Source organism: Antennarius striatus, chromosome 7 (genome assembly GCF_040054535.1).
Source record: "Antennarius striatus isolate MH-2024 chromosome 7, ASM4005453v1, whole genome shotgun sequence".
NCBI lineage: Eukaryota > Metazoa > Chordata > Actinopteri > Lophiiformes > Antennariidae > Antennarius > Antennarius striatus.
Window position 1 is genome coordinate 10719405 of NC_090782.1, and position 17651 is coordinate 10737055.

At 45.2% G+C, this 17651-nt stretch overlaps 2 protein-coding genes across 6 annotated transcripts in view; one reads left to right on the forward strand and one right to left on the reverse strand.

The window, feature by feature from the left end:
* The window catches only part of palld (palladin, cytoskeletal associated protein), a 57522-nt gene extending 46157 nt beyond the window's left edge, over positions 1-11365 (forward strand). For 2 of the 4 annotated variants that reach the window (XM_068318882.1, XM_068318883.1), the window contains 12 exons: positions 1796-2461; positions 3309-3453; positions 3792-3893; positions 4687-4725; positions 5608-5829; positions 6194-6343; positions 6646-6734; positions 7570-7702; positions 9010-9217; positions 9304-9469; positions 9556-9689; positions 9771-11365. In XM_068318882.1, the coding sequence (XP_068174983.1) occupies positions 1796-2461; positions 3309-3453; positions 3792-3893; positions 4687-4725; positions 5608-5829; positions 6194-6343; positions 6646-6734; positions 7570-7702; positions 9010-9217; positions 9304-9469; positions 9556-9689; positions 9771-9931 (2215 nt within the window). In that variant the 3' untranslated portion in view covers positions 9932-11365. The remainder of the gene's footprint in view (positions 1-1795; positions 2462-3308; positions 3454-3791; positions 3894-4686; positions 4726-5607; positions 5830-6193; positions 6344-6645; positions 6735-7569; positions 7703-9009; positions 9218-9303; positions 9470-9555; positions 9690-9770) is intronic. The other 2 variants (XM_068318884.1, XM_068318885.1) reach the window with 2 other exon arrangements.
* On the reverse strand, positions 10787-15706 carry cbr4 (carbonyl reductase 4). Of its 2 annotated transcripts, none has more exons than XM_068318887.1 (6): positions 15097-15706; positions 14427-14575; positions 14081-14220; positions 13866-14002; positions 12708-12842; positions 10787-12622 (listed from the first exon to the last, which is right to left on the reverse strand). In XM_068318887.1, the coding sequence occupies exons 2-6, from the start codon at positions 14460-14462 to the stop codon at positions 12444-12446; spliced, it is 627 nt and encodes a 208-aa protein (XP_068174988.1). In that variant the 5' UTR covers positions 14463-14575; positions 15097-15706; the 3' UTR covers positions 10787-12443. The 2 variants fall into 2 exon arrangements, with proteins under 2 accessions (XP_068174988.1, XP_068174987.1); XM_068318886.1 differs by having other exon boundaries at positions 14081-14201; positions 15097-15705.
* Between the last annotated feature and the right edge of the window lie 1945 nt (positions 15707-17651).

Sequence of the window (17651 nt, forward strand, 5' to 3'; positions counted from 1 at the left end):
TGCAGAGGTGCACTCAGTAAAGGTCTTGAAGGTCTTTCATGCTGAGGCAGTAAAGCTGTGGTTCGCTTGAGAGGGGTGACGCTGTGATGAAATTAAGTGTGTTTCCTCTCTGCTCCAGCAAACGGCCTGTTTGCTTCTCCCTGATGCTCTGAGAACACAGCCAAAAAAGGAATCAAACCGCCGCCGAGCGCCGCCAGTCCCACAAGCTGCCAAACTATTCCTGTAAAAGCTCTGTTTTGGTGGAGGCCTGGACGGAGCTGCTGGGGATGTAAAGGACTAATGTATACAGAGAGCAGGACGCATTGGATGCACCGTAGGCTCTTGTTTAACCTGAATCATGTGAGGTGACATCCAGGTTGTTAGGATGATGGCAATTGTGGCTTTTCTAGGGTTTATTTGGTCTCATGAAACCTCCTCTGGGGGGGCGTTGGACCAGAATAGCAGCCTGATGTTAGGTTGGGTGGTGGGTTTGCTCCACTAGGCTACAACTGTCAGTTCTGTGGTGTTGTTTGCAAATATATATGGGGGGGTGGACTAAAGGGGGTAGGGGGAGTTAAGTGCAGTCTCAGATGAAAAATAGTCCGAAGACGCCACTGATTATTCAACATCTGGAACGGATTTAGACACGTGAAGTCAGCCCCAGAGGAATCCTGACAACATGTAGCCCTAGGATGCACAGGCAGCCTTTGAAAAACTCATCAGTTTCACACACACACACACACACACACACGCACACACACACACACACACACACACACACACACACACACACACACACACACACACACACACACACACACAGATTCGTCATGCTTTTCCCACATCCATAAGAAAAGTGTCGAGCTGGTTTCAGTGAGGAAAATAAAAAACTGTTGATGACGCGACATTTGAAAACACTCCCCCCCCCCCCAATGGTGACATGATCACGCGGTGAATAATGCCAACCGGGGGAGGCACTGGATGACTACACCTCTCTGAAAAAACACTCATCATCAGGACACATCCCTGGCAAAACGACACCACACCATCGTGTTTTTCTTTCATCACTGAAAGAAAGCCACATCTCGAGTGTGTGTGTGTGTGTGTGTGTGTGTGTGTGTGTGTGTGTGTGTGTGTGTGTGTGTGTGTGTGTGTGTCTCATGTCTGCGGTGAAAAAAAACAGGCCTGGGCTCAGACCAGTTCACCCAGCATGAGGATAAATTGCTGTTAGGACAGGGCTGGTTTTCTCGCTGCTGCACTTATCTCCTCGTTCCTCCACCACGCTTGACTTATTGTCGACAGGCTGTCTTTTTAACAAGTCTTTGTTAAAGGCTGGAAGCTGATAACCTATCAGGCTGTGCTGCTGGTGCAGCGGTTTCCTTCCCAGAACACACCAGCACACACGCGCAATTTGTCGACACAACACTTCTCAGACTCGGGTCCGACGATTTATCACCATCAGACCAGAAGAAAAACTCTTTGCTTCCTGCTGAAACGGTCCAACTCATGACCACTTGCTGATGTAGGCCTCAGAATGCATTCTGTCTCCAGGAATTAACCTGGTTCCTGTCTATGGGTGACATTCTGATTTGACGTCAATTATGTTCACATCTGGCGGCAAACATTTCTACAAGTTGTGTTCTGACTACATTTGGATGGAGACCAGGCAGCGGTTTCATGCATCAATCCAAAACAGATGCATGATTTTGAAACATTTTTAAAGTGGCCCCGCCCCCATGAAGAATGAATTTCTCTTCAGAAAACTGTCCTTAACTCCTGGCAATCGTCACTAATGATGATTTTTGTTCTGCTGCAGGAACGCTTCCCAGCTCAAGCAGCTGCAGGACCAGATTCTCTTCGAGCAGCAGGAAGCAGCCAACTGGCAGCAGCAGAACCAGGAAGTCCCGCCTCCACCTCACCAACTACCCCAGGAGATACCCCCACCTGCGCTGCCATCTCCACCTCTTCCCCCTCCCCCGTCGTTCCAGGAGTTGGAGAGCAACTCGACCATGCAGGCCAGCACCTTCAACTATGCCCGGCCCAAGCAGTTCATCGCTGCTCAGATCCCCGGGGGGGCGGGCTACGCCACCCAGTCCTCCGGCTCTTCCGCATCCAGTCTGTCCTCCCCCTTATCTCCCCCCGCCTCACACAAGCCTTTCAACAGGGTGACCATGCCCACCTTCACCAAGGCCACCAGCGTGGAGTCTCCGACCTCTCCTTCATTCCCGCCTCCACCTCCGCCCTTCCTGAGCTCCAACCTTTCCTCTCCATCAGGCCCTGCCCAAGACTTCCCCCCTCCCCCGCCGCCTCCCCCTCCACCTGTCTCTTCATCTCCAGTCTACTCAGATATGTCCTCGCCATTCTCCTCGGTCCCTCCGTCTCCAGCCTCCAGCTTCCTGTCCTCTGTGTTGCCGACCACACCTTCATCACCCAGCAGCCCCACCGTCAACGCCCTGGGCCTGCCTAAAGGCAACGGGACTGTGTAAGAATCACACACACACACACACACACACACACACGCACACACACACACACACACACACACACGTTCGAGTGACTGGAGCTCCCCATCAGATAAACTCGCTGCCAGCTAACAGAGGATATCTGCTGGATGGAAGATGACGTGTTTACATTTTTTCACAGCGTGTTTACAGGACGATGCTAACTAAAAAGTCTTTTTAAACACAGAAAACCACACACATAGATGCAAGGAACTTCCTCCAGGGGCGAGAACTTTATTTTCCATATGCCATATACACAAGGATCTCAGAGGAACCCCTCACATTTCAGTGGTTGAACTCATTGGTGTTGTGAACAAAGTGTAGGCTGTCAGGATCCATCACCTCACAGAGCTCCTTCCGCAGCTCATGTGGACCGCTGCCTCCCTGGATTAGATTCTGGGCTCTGTGTATTAGCATAGATGATAAAAATCTCTTGTTTTGGAGATAATCCCCTTCTGATGGGAGAGATTTATTTATTTCTTTACCCTCCATCAAGGGCATTCCACATTCACCTTCAAGCCAGCCATCATTCAACAGCCACCCCCCCCCACCCCCCCACCCCGTGATCCCCCTCTCACCCTGACATTCCTGCTGCACATGTGAGAGATAAGAGGATGTATTGTGGAATGCTATCGCTGGACATGTCCAGATAACGGTGGATGTGAGAGGGAAGAGGAGTTACAATCTAGTGAGATAGCACGAGTGTCACAGAGAAGAGTGCACTGGCTTCTATGTGTTATATGTCATATGTCTTATATGTGAAATGTGTTGTATGTCAAATGTGTTATGTGTCACATGTCTTATATGTCACATGTGTTATCGTTTCAGTAAAGCTTTCCCCAAAAGGTCCCCCGTCACCAGGACAGCTCGCATCACCTCTGACTCAGACATCCAAGGATCGAAGGACGCCGTCATCCAGGACCTGGAGAGGAAATTGCGCTTTAAAGAGGAGCGCATAAGCAATGGCCAACAGGTGTGTGTGTGTGTGTGTGTGTGTGTGTGTGTGTGTGTGTGTGTGTGTGTGTGTGTGTGTGTGTGTGTGTGTGTGTTTTGTTTGTCACTGAAACAGATGTGTGTTTGCAGGGAATGCGTGTGTTCAGTAACATAGATTAACAATTCATCCATCTATTCATGCAAATAAACAGGTTTACAACCCATAAGCCTCTGCAAATAGAGAAATGTCCTCTCCATATATAATTACATCTGTGATTAACAGAAGCTGTTCATACGGTAGCTAGCTGATGGTGTGTAGGAGTTGGTTCTGCTACTCACACACTAACCCCGGCTGACCCCATTAATCCCTGCTTCCAGAGGTTAACCTATGAGGAGAAGATGGCTCGCAGACTGCTGGGGGCTGACAACGCTGCCACAGTCTTAAACACACAGGACGCAGAGGAGGAGCCCGTCACACAGGTACGGTGGCTCCGTGGGTTCACACACACCCTGAAAGGGAAATCACACACTCACAAACCCACTTGTGATTCCACTTGGTGACACTGACCACCATGGCCACACCAACGGTTCTGTGTTTCTGGTACTAATGCCACCGCTGCACATGCATCACATGATCACCCAGCTATTCTGCTGGAGTCATTCCGATCATGCATCTACGGGCGTTCCTTCATATACTGTGGATTCAGAGGGGCTCCCCCAACAGTGTAAACATTTTGAGTGAGTTATGAAACCCGGGTATAAACATTGTTAAGTCCTCCAGAGTCCTCCATAAAAAGCTCTGTTTATGCACACAGACAGAAACAAGCATTGCTGCGAACACGCTATGGAATAATACCACCTGACGGCTCATGGAGCCGACGTCTGGCTGTCAGCCTTCAAAACGTTTCGGCAGTCAGTGTCTCCACTCACTGTTGGTTCATACACAATACTACAGCATTTTTTGACAAATGGTTCTTTATGTTAATCCTTTATTCGTTCAGTGATCTAATCCATCACCATAATAAAGTTGAAGCTACAAGTTAGCAATGCATCTTCCCACCACGATGTGAAGCATGCTGATTGGCTGTGGCCGCCACATGCTGGAATTTGACACTAAAACTTGAATTTGAATGATATGTGAGAGCAGGTAAGAGAGTGTGTGTGTGTGTGTGTGTGAGAACACGTGTGAACATCATGAGTGTGTTTCCCACTCTGGGTGATGCACAGTGACAAGAACACAACACAACACAAAACAGCCTGTTTCTCTCCACAGGATGACAAACGGTCCGATAGAGAATCATTCCTTCAAAAGGTCTTTGAAACCTTTTTTTTCCTCTCTATCACCTTCCAGGTTTTTCATTCACTCTGTGTAAAAAGTTACACACTAAACCGAGTTAGTTCACTTTGAGTGGGACAGGATCAGGCCTGGGAATCAGCTGATAAGGGAACAAACGCAGACAACAGGCAGAAGTGCTCTGTGCCTGTGGTTACACATTGACAGTACAGTGTACACAGAACACAAAGCCCAGCTTGATCTCTGCACCTTTTGGGATGTTGTCAGTAAATGCAGCTAGTTAGAGATGACACAGTTAATGAAGCACGTTCAAACTTGCAACACAAGTTGGCACATTTGCTTTTATCCACACTGCACTTTGATCTGTCTGCAATGCATGCTGTAAAAATTATTACATCTGAGATTGAGGGAAGAATTGAATGTTTGTAAGGTTTCACAGAGATGCATGAGGCTGCAGCTGTCCCACACGATGACGCCTCAGCAGATCACAATGAGCCACGTTTGTGATTGCTGTCGTTCTACGGAGGAGTGAGTTCAGGAGGATAAATGCTGGTTTCGCAGCTGCGTCCGAGGCCTGTCATTATCTGAATGATGTGTCATCAGACCACGCAGCTCCGCAGATGTTCCCTTTGCTTCAACTGAGCTGCGCTGATGAGAGATTGATGGAAATGTTGGAAAGGAGGCTGGGCGAATTAGAGAAATGGGAGAAAGTTGGCAGTTTGGTGATCATGAAGACAAGTTAATGAGTGCTTGAGAAATTGGGGAAAACATACTTTTATTGGGAGCTTTCTGCACGTTCCTTAATGTTCTTGCCTTTCCCACTTAATCTCACCAACCTGCTTTAGTATTTTCTGTCTCTGCCTCTTTCTAAATGTCTCTATCTCCTTCCCCGGTGTGCAGGAATACAAGGTTTCCAGCTTCGAGCAGCGCCTGATCAGTGAGATTGAATTCCGGCTGGAGCGTTCATCAGTGGAAGAATCGGACGATGACGTGCAGCACGATGAAGACTCCGCCGGCCAGGGGGTGGCGCCGTCTTTCAATCAGAAGCTCAAACACTACAAAGTCTTTGAGGGCATGCCGGTCACCTTCTCTTGCAAGGTCAAAGGAGACCCCAAGCCAAAGGTAAAGACATGTACTGTGAAGGTCATCACTCTGGCTTTATGGCCATGATGTCTTAAATATCAGCCACATGTCATATTGGATCATTGGTAAATTATTGGCTTCCTTTTATGATAGTTAGTGATGTGTGATGTGATACAACATGTAGATACTGCACTTGTGTTCTCTGATATGATAAGGGAAGGCCTTTTCCAACTCTGCCCCCGGCTGCCTATCCACATTAATGACCAGCTGATGACAGGCGTCAGAATAAGGAATAAGACAGCAGAGAGAGGGGGTGGAGGTGTTTTCACCTATTACCCCCTGAAGGTCAGTCTCCTATATCAGAACTCCTTTTATATTTGTTCTATCTTCTCTTTTTTCCAAGGTCTATTGGTTCAAAGACGGCAAGCAAATCTCCAAGAGGAGCGAGCACTACCGGATCAGCCGTGACGCCGATGGGACCTGCTCTCTGCATACCGCTGCAGCCTCCCTGGACGATGACGGCAACTACACCATCATGGCAGGCAACCCCGAGGTGGGCATACAGGAGCTGAGCGACAAATAACATGATCAAATGTGACAGGAAATTTCTTTTTCTTTTTTTTAAATTGTGTATACACTGTCTCTACCTTGGAAGAGGGTATTCAACAAGACAGGAGTTTGTTAAAGCCCCAGAGAGAGTTAAACATTCATGCGCTCCAGGCCTGCTAACAGCTTTTTGTGCTCTAACACTCACATTTTATTTCCTCCTTCTGATCTGATTGCGGCTGGTAAATGGAGTGGAGTGTCAGCACCTCATAACCTCACTCTCCCTCCTGGCGTCTGTCCTCCCCTCAGGGTAGGGTGAGCTGCACCGGCAGGATGATGGTCCAGGCTGTGAACCAGCGAGGACGCAGCCAGCGCTCCGCACCCGGACACATGCGCAGGTGAGGGCTGCATGACGACAACCAGGAAAGGCGATCCGGAACGTCTCGATGTTGTACTCAACTCTGAGAGGAGGCTGATCACCATCTGCACCAAGTCTGCACTCACTCGCTGTTCTGCTTTGTGTTAATCTGACGTGACACGTTCCGAGTGGCTGCAGTTTGCTCAAACGTTTGCTGTGAGATCAGTCCAAGTTGTTCCTTCGTTGAACACCATGGAGAAGAAAAACTCTATTAATGAGAAGGAACACCTGCTTGCTGTTTTCTGTTTTCAAGTGGTCTAATCAGTTTGTATATACAGCATGCATTCACCCAAGTCGAGATATCGAACGTAAAAAAAAAAAAGTACAGAAGATCACAGATGTTCCTCACAGCACGAAAAACACACTTGTGAACTGTTATCGCAATGAAAATCACTGAGCTCTAAGATGTTTTAATCGAAAGGAGAGGTCAAGATAACAATCAGTGCTCCTCCCTCCTCCCTCCCTGGTTGGTGTGCAGAGCGGCGTGCAGAGTGGTCGTCCTGACAGGGCAACATTTGTGGGTTCTGACCTGCTATGAATGGTCTCAGAAACAAACCAAGAAGGAGTGGAAGGACATAGGAAATAAGAGTATAAAACAGACCAACATGTGTATAATGTAAAAATACATTTTCCTATTTCAAGAGAGATTATTGTAGGAGTATTACATATTTACAGAATTTGAGAATCGTCACATGTAAAACATGTTACTGAAAGGGTGGTTCAATCTAATGAAGTATTGCAAATATAAATTTAAAATGCACATCATCCAGCTGCTGATGTTTAATCCTAATCATCTGTGGTTTCCTCTCCGTCAGACCCAGGTCCAGGTCTAGAGACAGTGGCGACGAGAACGATAACATCCAAGAGCGTCACTTCCGCCCCCACTTCCTGCAGGCACCTGGTGACCTCATCGTTCAGGAGGGCCGGCTGTGTCGGATGGACTGCAAGGTGAAAACTCTTACTTTATAGAGTGTGAACCTGGCCACATGATGAGAGGCAGGCAGGTCAAAGTCTTTATCATCATTATTTATTGATGAGGATGAGGAGTTTGACCAGTTTGACCAGTAGAATCACACTTCCTCCTCTGCCGGTCACAGATTCATAGAGGTCCAGGGAGACAGTGCTGCTCACTGAAGGACGTTTTGGAATTTGAAAGGAGAAAAGAGAAATTATATGCTGTGTTTTTGGTCTGGTTTGGCATGTCAAGCTATAAACTTTAATGTGCACAAGTCTTTTTATATCTGACTTCAGCTCCAAAGCCACTTGAGCTTACCCTGTTTACTGACAGTCTGCTTTAATGAGATTGGATTTAAATTACCGTAGTGGAAGAGTTTAGAGCCGTCTTCTGTACCCTGCAGGTGAACACTGTATCTGGTATGTGCTGCTGCTGTTTGACAGAGGCAAGAAAAATTTGGAATATATGAGACATAACTCAAGGGAAAATGCCCGCACCAAAGAGAATATGTTAATCATAGTAATACAGAGAACCAGTTTGGTTCCGCCCTTTAATTCAGTGTCTGTATTGCTTTCACGGAGGCTCCATGTCTGCTTTGCCAAAGAAACCTTTCCCTTCCTGTGCATTCCAACTTCTTTAGGGAATAAAACACCAGCGTGGATGACACGTTTCATCACTTCCTTGAGTTGTGAATGTCTCAAAGTAAAGACTGCACAGACGTCATTTTTCAGGGATTAAGTGGGATCAGCTTTTCTACGTTTATTTCCCCGGTCATCATTGTGCTCATTGTGTTTCTTTATCTCCTTCGTCATCACCTTGCCTTCCTCTAGCCTGCAGCACTTGGAAACTCTTTGAAATCTGGCTCATGTAATAAAGAGACACAATCAACTCACTAGAAAAACTGTATTTTTATGTGAGGCAGAAATAAATTGAGAGCCTCTGTTCCCTCTGGGCTTTTAATGTCAAGGATATTTATAGCAAATATTTATTCCCAGATCAGCTGTGACTTTCCAGACTTTCCGTACTTAGAATGTCCCGTCTTCTATAATTATACTGTCGGTCTCCAGAAATACTCCCTGCTTAGTCTGGTCCTCTTGCTGATATTTGTCAATGCTGCTTTTTTTTTCACATTGAATAAAATAATAAAAATAACACATGTATGGGCTTGTCTGCAAAGTGAGAGGAGTCTTTGTGATGTACTTTATTCCCACGATGAACTAATCTAATAAGCTTACACCTCCCACGCAGCTAACCTCCCATCCAGCTAACAACCTGACTTCATTCCTGTGACCTCCTGCAGGTGAGCGGCCTGCCCACCCCTGACCTCATCTGGCAGCTGAACGGACAGATCATCAGACCTGATTCTGCCCACAAGATGCTAGTGAGAGAAAACGGCGTTCACTCATTGGTCATCGAGCCCGTGACCAGCCACGACGCCGGTATCTACACCTGCATCGCCAGCAACCGGGCCGGGCAGAACTCCTTTAACCTGGAACTCATTGTTGCAGGTAAACAGAAGCAGACAGGCAGGACAGATACATGTTGGTATAATCTGAAGCGAGGAAACGACTCACTAAACGCTCTCCTTTCACAGCTAAAGAGATGCACAAGGTGCCTACATTTACAGAGAAGCTGCAGAACACAAGTGTGGCTGAGGGTCATCCTGTGCGGCTGGAGTGTCGCGTTGCAGGCGTTCCCTACCCACAGATCTTCTGGAAAAGAGAGAATGAGTCGTTCACTCACAACACAGACAGAATCAGGTGAATTAAATGAGTAAAATTCTTTGCAACTGAAAATGATTCGATAGACTTTGTAGCTAATACCTTTCATTTATTTTCCGTCCCAGCATGCACCAGGATAACTGTGGTTACCTGTGCATGATCATTCAGCCGGCCATGAAGGAAGATGCTGGCTGGTACACCGTGTCGGCCAAGAATGAAGCCGGCATCGTCTCCAGCACCGCTCGCCTCGACGTCCACAGTGAGTTCAGACTCAGGGATAGAAATACACACACACACAAGATTCCACCCACTACTAACCCTAACTCTACTCCATCCACAGCTCAGTGGCAGCAGCCTCACCTCCCGAAGCCCAAGAAGGTGCGTCCCTCCACCAGCCGCTACGCAGCGCTGACAGAGAGGGGGCTGGATGTGAAAGCGGCATTCTTCCCCGACTCGAGCCCCCTGCAGCCCGGAGGCCTGGTGGAGAGCGACGACCTGTAGACACCCCTGGGATGTCACTCCACCCTCCCAAAGAAACAACAACCCTACCCCGAAAGCTGCCCTTGCTCCAAGCACTCCTGAGACAAATATAACCTGGTCTGCCTGAGGGAGTCAACCGTTGAACTGCAGATAACAAACGAAAGGGTGGAGGGGCAGTGGTGGTTTTCATGTTTATATAGAAAAACACAACCAAATAACAAAATATTACACAATCCATCAAGTTTCATTTTGTCAACTGGACCTGGAAATCGATTGAAGTGTTTTCCATGAGGAAAGACTGTTTATAGATCATGTTTAGTGAACTGTTGTGGATAAGGTGGTCTTATTAAGTGCCTCTCATGTCTGTAGGGATTTTTTTTTTTAAAAGCAGGTTTAAACAGTACACATAGAATTACTATGCATGTGGTGCTATTTGAATGACACACTCATACTGTATCTATGCAGAACACTGCTCTGATGTGATGCGGAAGAGGGATGTCCCAGAAACAAAAGACTTCAAGGAGACTGATCACGTCTCTTTTGACGAAGGAGAGCACAATGGTTTTTCATGTGGGCTTGTGTAGCACAGTGCTCATACCTACAGTATCTTATTGTAGTTAGTCTCATACAGGTCATACAGTTGCTGACAGATTTTGGAAAAGGCCGGGCCTTACAAGTGGTATGTTTAGAGTACCTGTAGTTTCTTTTTCTAGGAAAAGAAGTGAGGTTTGGTGAAAAGACTAGTTTGTGTGCAGAAACGCTTCAGGAAGTCGGACAGACAAGAAGGTAACAGCAGGTTTTTTGTGATGCGAGTGAAAAGATGTGAAGAACGGGAAAAGTGACAGAAAACTTTGGTGATGGTGTCTCATTTTGGTGATTTCTTTTTTTTTCCATTGGATTTTTTTTAAGTGTGAAATGAAATGTCTTCACTCAAGAGAGGGTGCTGTGAAAGGTTTCGGTGTATTTTGTCACACAGATCACAGATTGTCCGTTTTATTTTTGTATGAAAAAAAAAATACTGGGATTTGACTTTTCCTTACAATCAAACCTTTGTTCACTGATAAAACCATTTTTTCTCTATCATATGGTTTTATAAATATATTTACTGCCTTCAATCACTTTAGGTTTAATACAGTTTAATACACAATTTCTTTGCATGTTATTTTTGGACACGTGTACAGTGTCAATCTTTATTCCAGGATTTATGAAAACACCACAATCCCCTGTCGTCAGGGGAAGAAAACATGACACCAGTGAAAAGTGAAAGCTAAGGTATATTTATAGCTACTATTATCACCTCTGTGCTGTTTTACAAAGACATCTTCATACACAGACATCCTGCATCAGCTGACAGTGACTGTTTTTGCACATTTCTACTCCAACCAATGCCTGTATATGGACTGTTCTCCTGATATCATTTTAGGTTATGAAAGTTAATAAAAACTAAACTCTTAAGAGATGGTGTGACATGTTTTTACAGACTGAAGGGGGGAGAGAATGCCAAGAAACACAATACCAGTGGAAATGAATGAAATCCAATGTTTAAAGAGAAAACCTCACATTTAGGACACAAGTAGAAAAAAGAACGTAGAAGAGAATGTAAAAGAGAAAGCGACATAGTAACAGCGTGTTTCCACACCGTGAACAAGCACTTCAGATTTCGTCATGGCAGTCAACTCCAGTCCCATCCATCCATACCGTAGGTCCAAAGCTGTAACCGGACACTCACAACATTCCCAGAGCTAAAAATACCCCCTCCCACCTCCACCGCTACCTCTAATTTCCTCCAGCTGCAGCCCAATGAGGCCCCTCGACAGGCCCCTGCAGAGGTGGGTTCAGGGGGCCGCTGGTGGAGGGGAAACATGTGCCGGCTGTGAGGGGGTCTCCATGTGGAGGTGGGGGAACAAAAACCTAAACGGGCTTTTTACAGTCATGGAAAAAGACAACATAGTTCAATTTACTGATTGAATTTAGGACCTCTGGGCATAGAGGTCTGGACAGGGCCAGACACTCTGGAGTCAGCAGAGTTAGTCACAAAGGACCTTCTTTCTCTCTCTCACACACGCACACACACACACACACACACACACACACACACACACACACACACACACACACACACACACACACACACACACACACACAGAACCCCTGTGACTGGATGGAGTGACTCAGCAGAAAGATGGTGCAGAGATTTGAAAGATTAGTGCCTCCTATGTCAACAAGTCTCTTATGCAGAAGTTTTGTTTAATCTTTGTGTCGTACAGAAAGATCCTTGACAGTTTACAATAAATACTACAAATGACATTCACCTCCAGCCGTGTTGGCTTGCTACGCGTAAATGTTCAGGTTTTGGTCGGAGAGTTACTCCTCAGTCATGGGTAACATAGCTTACTCATCTCTTTATCTCAGTCTGAAACAACTTCCCGAGATCTTTATGCATGAAACAAGACGTAGAGTTTTCACGAGGCTTCACCGTCCTCACTGCCACTGTCCGGTGAGGTGAGTTAACTCCAGAGGAAGGCCCCGTTCCCTACATGGCCAACTGCAGTCCACCATCCACCGCCAAAACCTGTCCCGTAATGTAGGTGGACTCCAGCAGGAAGAGGACAGCCTGGGCCACTTCTTCCGGCTCTCCAAACCTTCCCAGCGGAATGGTACGCTCCACACCGCCCTCCCTCAGGCTGGCTGTCATGTCGGTGTGGATGAAACCTGGATCCCACAAGAGTCACAAAAATTACCATTAACATGATAGAAGTAGAGACATAGGACAATACTGGAAGGAGTCTTACCCCACCTGGAGCCAGTAAGTTCACTCTGACATTGCGTGAAGAGACTTCTTTTGCCAAAGAGCGTGTGAATCCTTCTAACCCAGCTTTAGTGGCGCTGTAGACACACTGACCCGCGTTCCCCTTCAGACCAACAACAGAGCCTGCAAACAAGAAGAAACCATCATGACTACTGAGTGCGACACGTGAAACTGCAACCTTTACACAAACAGCGTGACTACTGTCAACAACAGCCATAATAAAAAGCAGAGCACACAGACTTGTGAATGAAGTTTCCCTACACTCAATGCAGCCACTGGTTTTAACGTGTCTTAGTGTGTTTAAATGTAGCCGCAAATGTAGAGGGAACAAGCCAGTGTCTTATTGTGCCGGTCCCAAGCCCGGATAAATACAGAGGGTTGTGTCAGGAAGGGCATCCGGCATAAAACTTTTGCCAAATCAAACATGCGAATCAAACCTACGACTTCCATACCGGATCGGACGAGGCCCGGGTTAACAACGACCGCCATCGGTGTTGTTCACCTACAAGGTGCCGGTGGAAATTGGATTACTGTTGGTCGAAGAAGGAGAGGAGGAAAGTGTGTTCGTAGGAAGAGAAAGAAGAGGAACGCCAAGAGTATAGGATGCTGAGTTTTGAATTGCCAGGCAGGAGGCTGAGACCAAAGAGGAGGTTTGTGATGTAGTGAAAGAGGACATGAAGGTAGTTGGTGTGAGAGAAGAGGATGCAGAAGACAGGGTTAGATGGAGGCAACTGATTTGCTGTGGCAAACCCTGAAGGGAAAAGCCGAAAGGAAAAGAAGGAGTGTGTTTACTAGAACGGCACTCTGGTAGTCATGTGTAGCTCCAGTTCATAACAAAAAGCTGCAAAAACATCAATGATCATCTGGACACAAACATCAGTTCCTACAAACAGATACAAACACTGTAAAAGCAAATTACATGTGACAATACTATAACTGAAACATACTCAACGCAATACAATAAACATCTGTTCTGCTTTTCTTAAAATTTTTTTAAAAAAAGTAAGAACATGTGTGGTAAATCTAAGACGTACAGGTGGTTTACAACGATTTATGAACACTGTAGTGTTGATGTACACTGCCCTCTAGTGGCCCATCTGCAACATTACCCCAATCTTGGAGGCCACTGGGTTCAGTGATCAATACCTATATTGACGATGGCAGCTCCCTGTGTCTGCAGCATGGTGCGCAGCGCCGCCCTGCAGGTCAGCATGGTGCCCAGCAGGTTGGTGTGAAGCAGAGCCACCATGTCCTCAGGTTTAGTCCTCAGTAACAGAGCGTCCCTGAAGGAACACACCCACACCCACATATTAATTGATTATTAGTTAATGATGGATCTGTTAACAGAAACTGCAGCTCACCTGTTGATTCCAGCTGTGTTCACCAGATACGAGATGTTTCCACTGGTCTTCTGGATCGTCTCAAAGGCTTTCTGAACCTCCTGCTCCTTGGAGACGTCACAGCTCAGAGCCACGTGGTCAGCTGGAGAGCAGACACAGGTCTGTGAGTACATTCATGTTGACAAGACGATAGTTTAGTGGTAACAGTTGAAAGTACCCCGGGGCTGTATGTCATCTATTTAAGTGCACAAATGTCTGTGTGTTTGCACACAGTTGGACTGAATCACTTTGGGATTGATACAAATGTCAAAGGAAACTAAGAAGAAAGAAAAACTGAAAGCAGCAGACATAACTTCAGCTACTCTACCTCCTTGGAGAGATGCCACAGCAGCGCAGGCAGCATCTTTATTCCTGGAGATGACAGCCAGCCTGCAGCCCCTCTCCGCTAACAGGCGGGACACAGCCCTGCCGATACCCCGAGAACCTCCACATACCACTGCCAGTCTGGACATGACGCTGCAGGACAGACACACACATCATATATAGAAACACTGCACCAGTTTAGTAAGAACGAGGACAGTCTCGAGTTCCAGACTACAAAACATTTTGACATTCGAGGAAAAAGAAAGAATTATTTTTAAATTTTACCATCTGGGGTATTTTTAACAGGCACGGCGAGGCCATCTCAGTAGCGCCATTTCTGTCCTTCAATTTATAATCTAAATCTAGTGTTGTTGACATTGGACCCAGTCCCAAATGTCTGACAACTAGCAAAAATAAACTTAATCAATGATACTGATCTGCATGAAACAAATTAAAGTGTTTTGTGAATTCTAAAGGTTGTGATCCAATGAACTCTTCTTCACCCTTGACCTGTAAATGATGAAATGTTGGTGAATCGAACCTCTCGTCCCTGTTTGATCACACGATCCATCCATATATACAGGTATGTGTGATATTTAATTGCTTTTACCTTAAATTTTACAGCTAAAAAAAAAATCATTGTATTGTATTTAAAAGGGGTAACTGTGACTTACCGTTTCTTTCTATGTTGCTGTGGGTAAAAACCTACAACTAAACAAGTTTAGCGATTAAGGCATAACCGAGAGCAGAGTGAGCTGACGGGCGTCGCCATGTTGCTTCCTGGTGTCGTTGCGTTGCTCGTCTTCGGTCGGTAGATGGAGCCACGGAAGAAGGGGTCGGTCGTCCTCACGTCGTTTCTGTGTGAGTCTGTAAACTCGTCATGTTTGAACCCCAAGCATCGGAAAATAAGCGGAAACTACGAGTTCACTGGTGATCTGAACTGAAAGTCACACGTTACTTCCTGGAAAACTACGGAAGCCTGTTGGTGTCAGAAAAAAGACACTCCTGACGTATGAGAAATGTTTGTTATTATAAACAGATGCTTTTTATACGGAGTGACGAATGCAAACATATCAAGTTATAACTTGTTGTTGTGACAGTATAAAGTGTATTATATTTGTAATTTATTGCATTCTGATGTTAAAGCCTTCAATTTACAGGATAAAATGAAATTGTTTTACACATTTTACACATCATATCCTGATAAATTGTGTTGTTGTTTATCATTTCTATTTACATCCAACTCACAGCTGGATTAGCTTCATATCCCGAGGAGCGCTCATTACCAACCACCAATTTTTTGTAAGATATTAAAAATTATTACAATAAAATGTGACTGTATAATGTGAACCCTTTTTGGTTAAATCAACAAATTATCACGATATAGCAATATATATATATATATATATATATATACATATACATATACATATACATACATACACACACACACACACACACACACACACACACACACACACACACACACACACACACACACAAACACACAAACACACATACATATACACACTTGACAGTAGAACATATATTCAAACCTAAAATCAAAGTTAGAAAAATGTTTGTTGTTACGGCACTAAAATATAATACAGTATATTGATATAACATTACGATAATAGCTTTTCCATGTACTGTAGTAACATGTGCATGATTAATTTTTCTGGTTAAGCAAGAATAGACAGTATAGACAAATAAGGCTTACATTTATTACAGTGCTTCTGAGAACACTTATTTAACAGGAAGAGTTAAATTTGTCTCAGTGTCATTGTTAGCTTTTAAAAGATTGTCTATTTATACCTACAGGCCAGAGTGACCTTACTGCACACCGAAATAGGTTACCGACTGTTAATTACAGTCATTCTTTGTCAACTTCTCTTCATGTATCATTGTTCTCCAAGGACACACATTTCATCAGGAAAAGCAAAACTGTCTCTGGTCTGAAAAAAAAAAAAAAAAAAGGTGAGTAATGCTGAGAGTGGGTGGCCGTGGCCTACACCTGGACCGTCCATCAGAGGCAGACACGCTGGAGGATTGATGTGCTGAGGTTAAATCAGTCACAAGCTGCGCTGCATGCAGCATGAATTATATCCACATTGCAGTAGGAAAATACAAGCACCGTTGTTGCTCTGCACAACAGCATTCATTAAGAAATAGAAATTGATTTGTATTGAAATTACCCTCCAGGACACAGAAACATTATCACCCTCTCACACTGAAACCACCAAATGATGATCACCAATAGGTCAGTTATTCTTTCTCACACACACACTAGATACAGTATGCCTGTGTAACCGTGTAGACTCATTTACTTCTAGTATTTCTTTCCTGCTCGCTTGAGCACCTAGTAGGTTCAGTGCTCAGCCTTTGTTCAGGCTTTCACAACATTAACTTCACTTCTTATTTCTTCATTATTACAATCAAGTCACAACTGAGTTGCTTCTTAGGATTTATTTCTGAATCTGAGTTTCTCATGTGCCTATAAGTCAGTGTGAATACACCTTTGTATGGTCCTTGAATACATAGGGCGTAATGAACAACTGCAGTGTGTATTCAAACAATATACCAGATATACAGTGAATACCGACTCTGTTATCTAGTGCAGTGACTGGTTCACAAAGGACTTGAATGGCGCTCCTCTCAATGAGTTACTCGAACTGACTAACACACCCTGGGGTTGATCATTATCAAGAAATTCCTGACCTTGAGACTCAATTTCTGAACTTTTCCCAGCCTTTGCAATGATAAATATCAACTAAAAACTGTGTGTAGGTAACATTTATCCACATGCAAGTGCTTTGAAACATCAACTTCAACACTTGCACTTCTTAAACTCACACTCCTGTCAGATGGAGAAGCTAAAAAATGACCAGAAACTATGAAATAAGTGTGAAGCCATCGCACAGTGGGAGATAAATGTACACACCATTTACTCTTACACTGGAACAATGTATGTCCATGGTAACCCTTCCTCTGTCGGGAACCGTGTGCAGCTTCGTGACCTCTCTGGGTGGTTGTCAGTTCCAGTCAGTGTTTCCCAGCTGAGCACACTGGGAAGGCTCGACTCTGTGTAAGTCACAGGAGGAGCTCCTTTACAGCAAGGACCATTTACTCCCCCAGTCATTAATGAGCACATGTACCCTGACTTGTCCCAGATACATTTAATTAGGAACAAATGTCTTTCTGCTATAAATTCACTGTGAGTGAATACTTT

Excerpts from the sequence above, each read along its gene's own strand:
- cbr4 (XM_068318886.1), bottom strand. The coding sequence starts at position 14,571 with ATGTCCAGACTGGCAGTGGTATGTGGAGGTTCTCGGGGTATCGGCAGG. Across the intron at positions 14,202-14,426 it reads TGTGGCATCTCTCCAAGGAG|CTGACCACGTGGCTCTGAGC; the intron begins GTAGAGTAGCTG and ends TCTGCTCTCCAG. Across the intron at positions 14,003-14,080 it reads AACACAGCTGGAATCAACAG|GGACGCTCTGTTACTGAGGA; the intron begins GTGAGCTGCAGT and ends GTGTTCCTTCAG.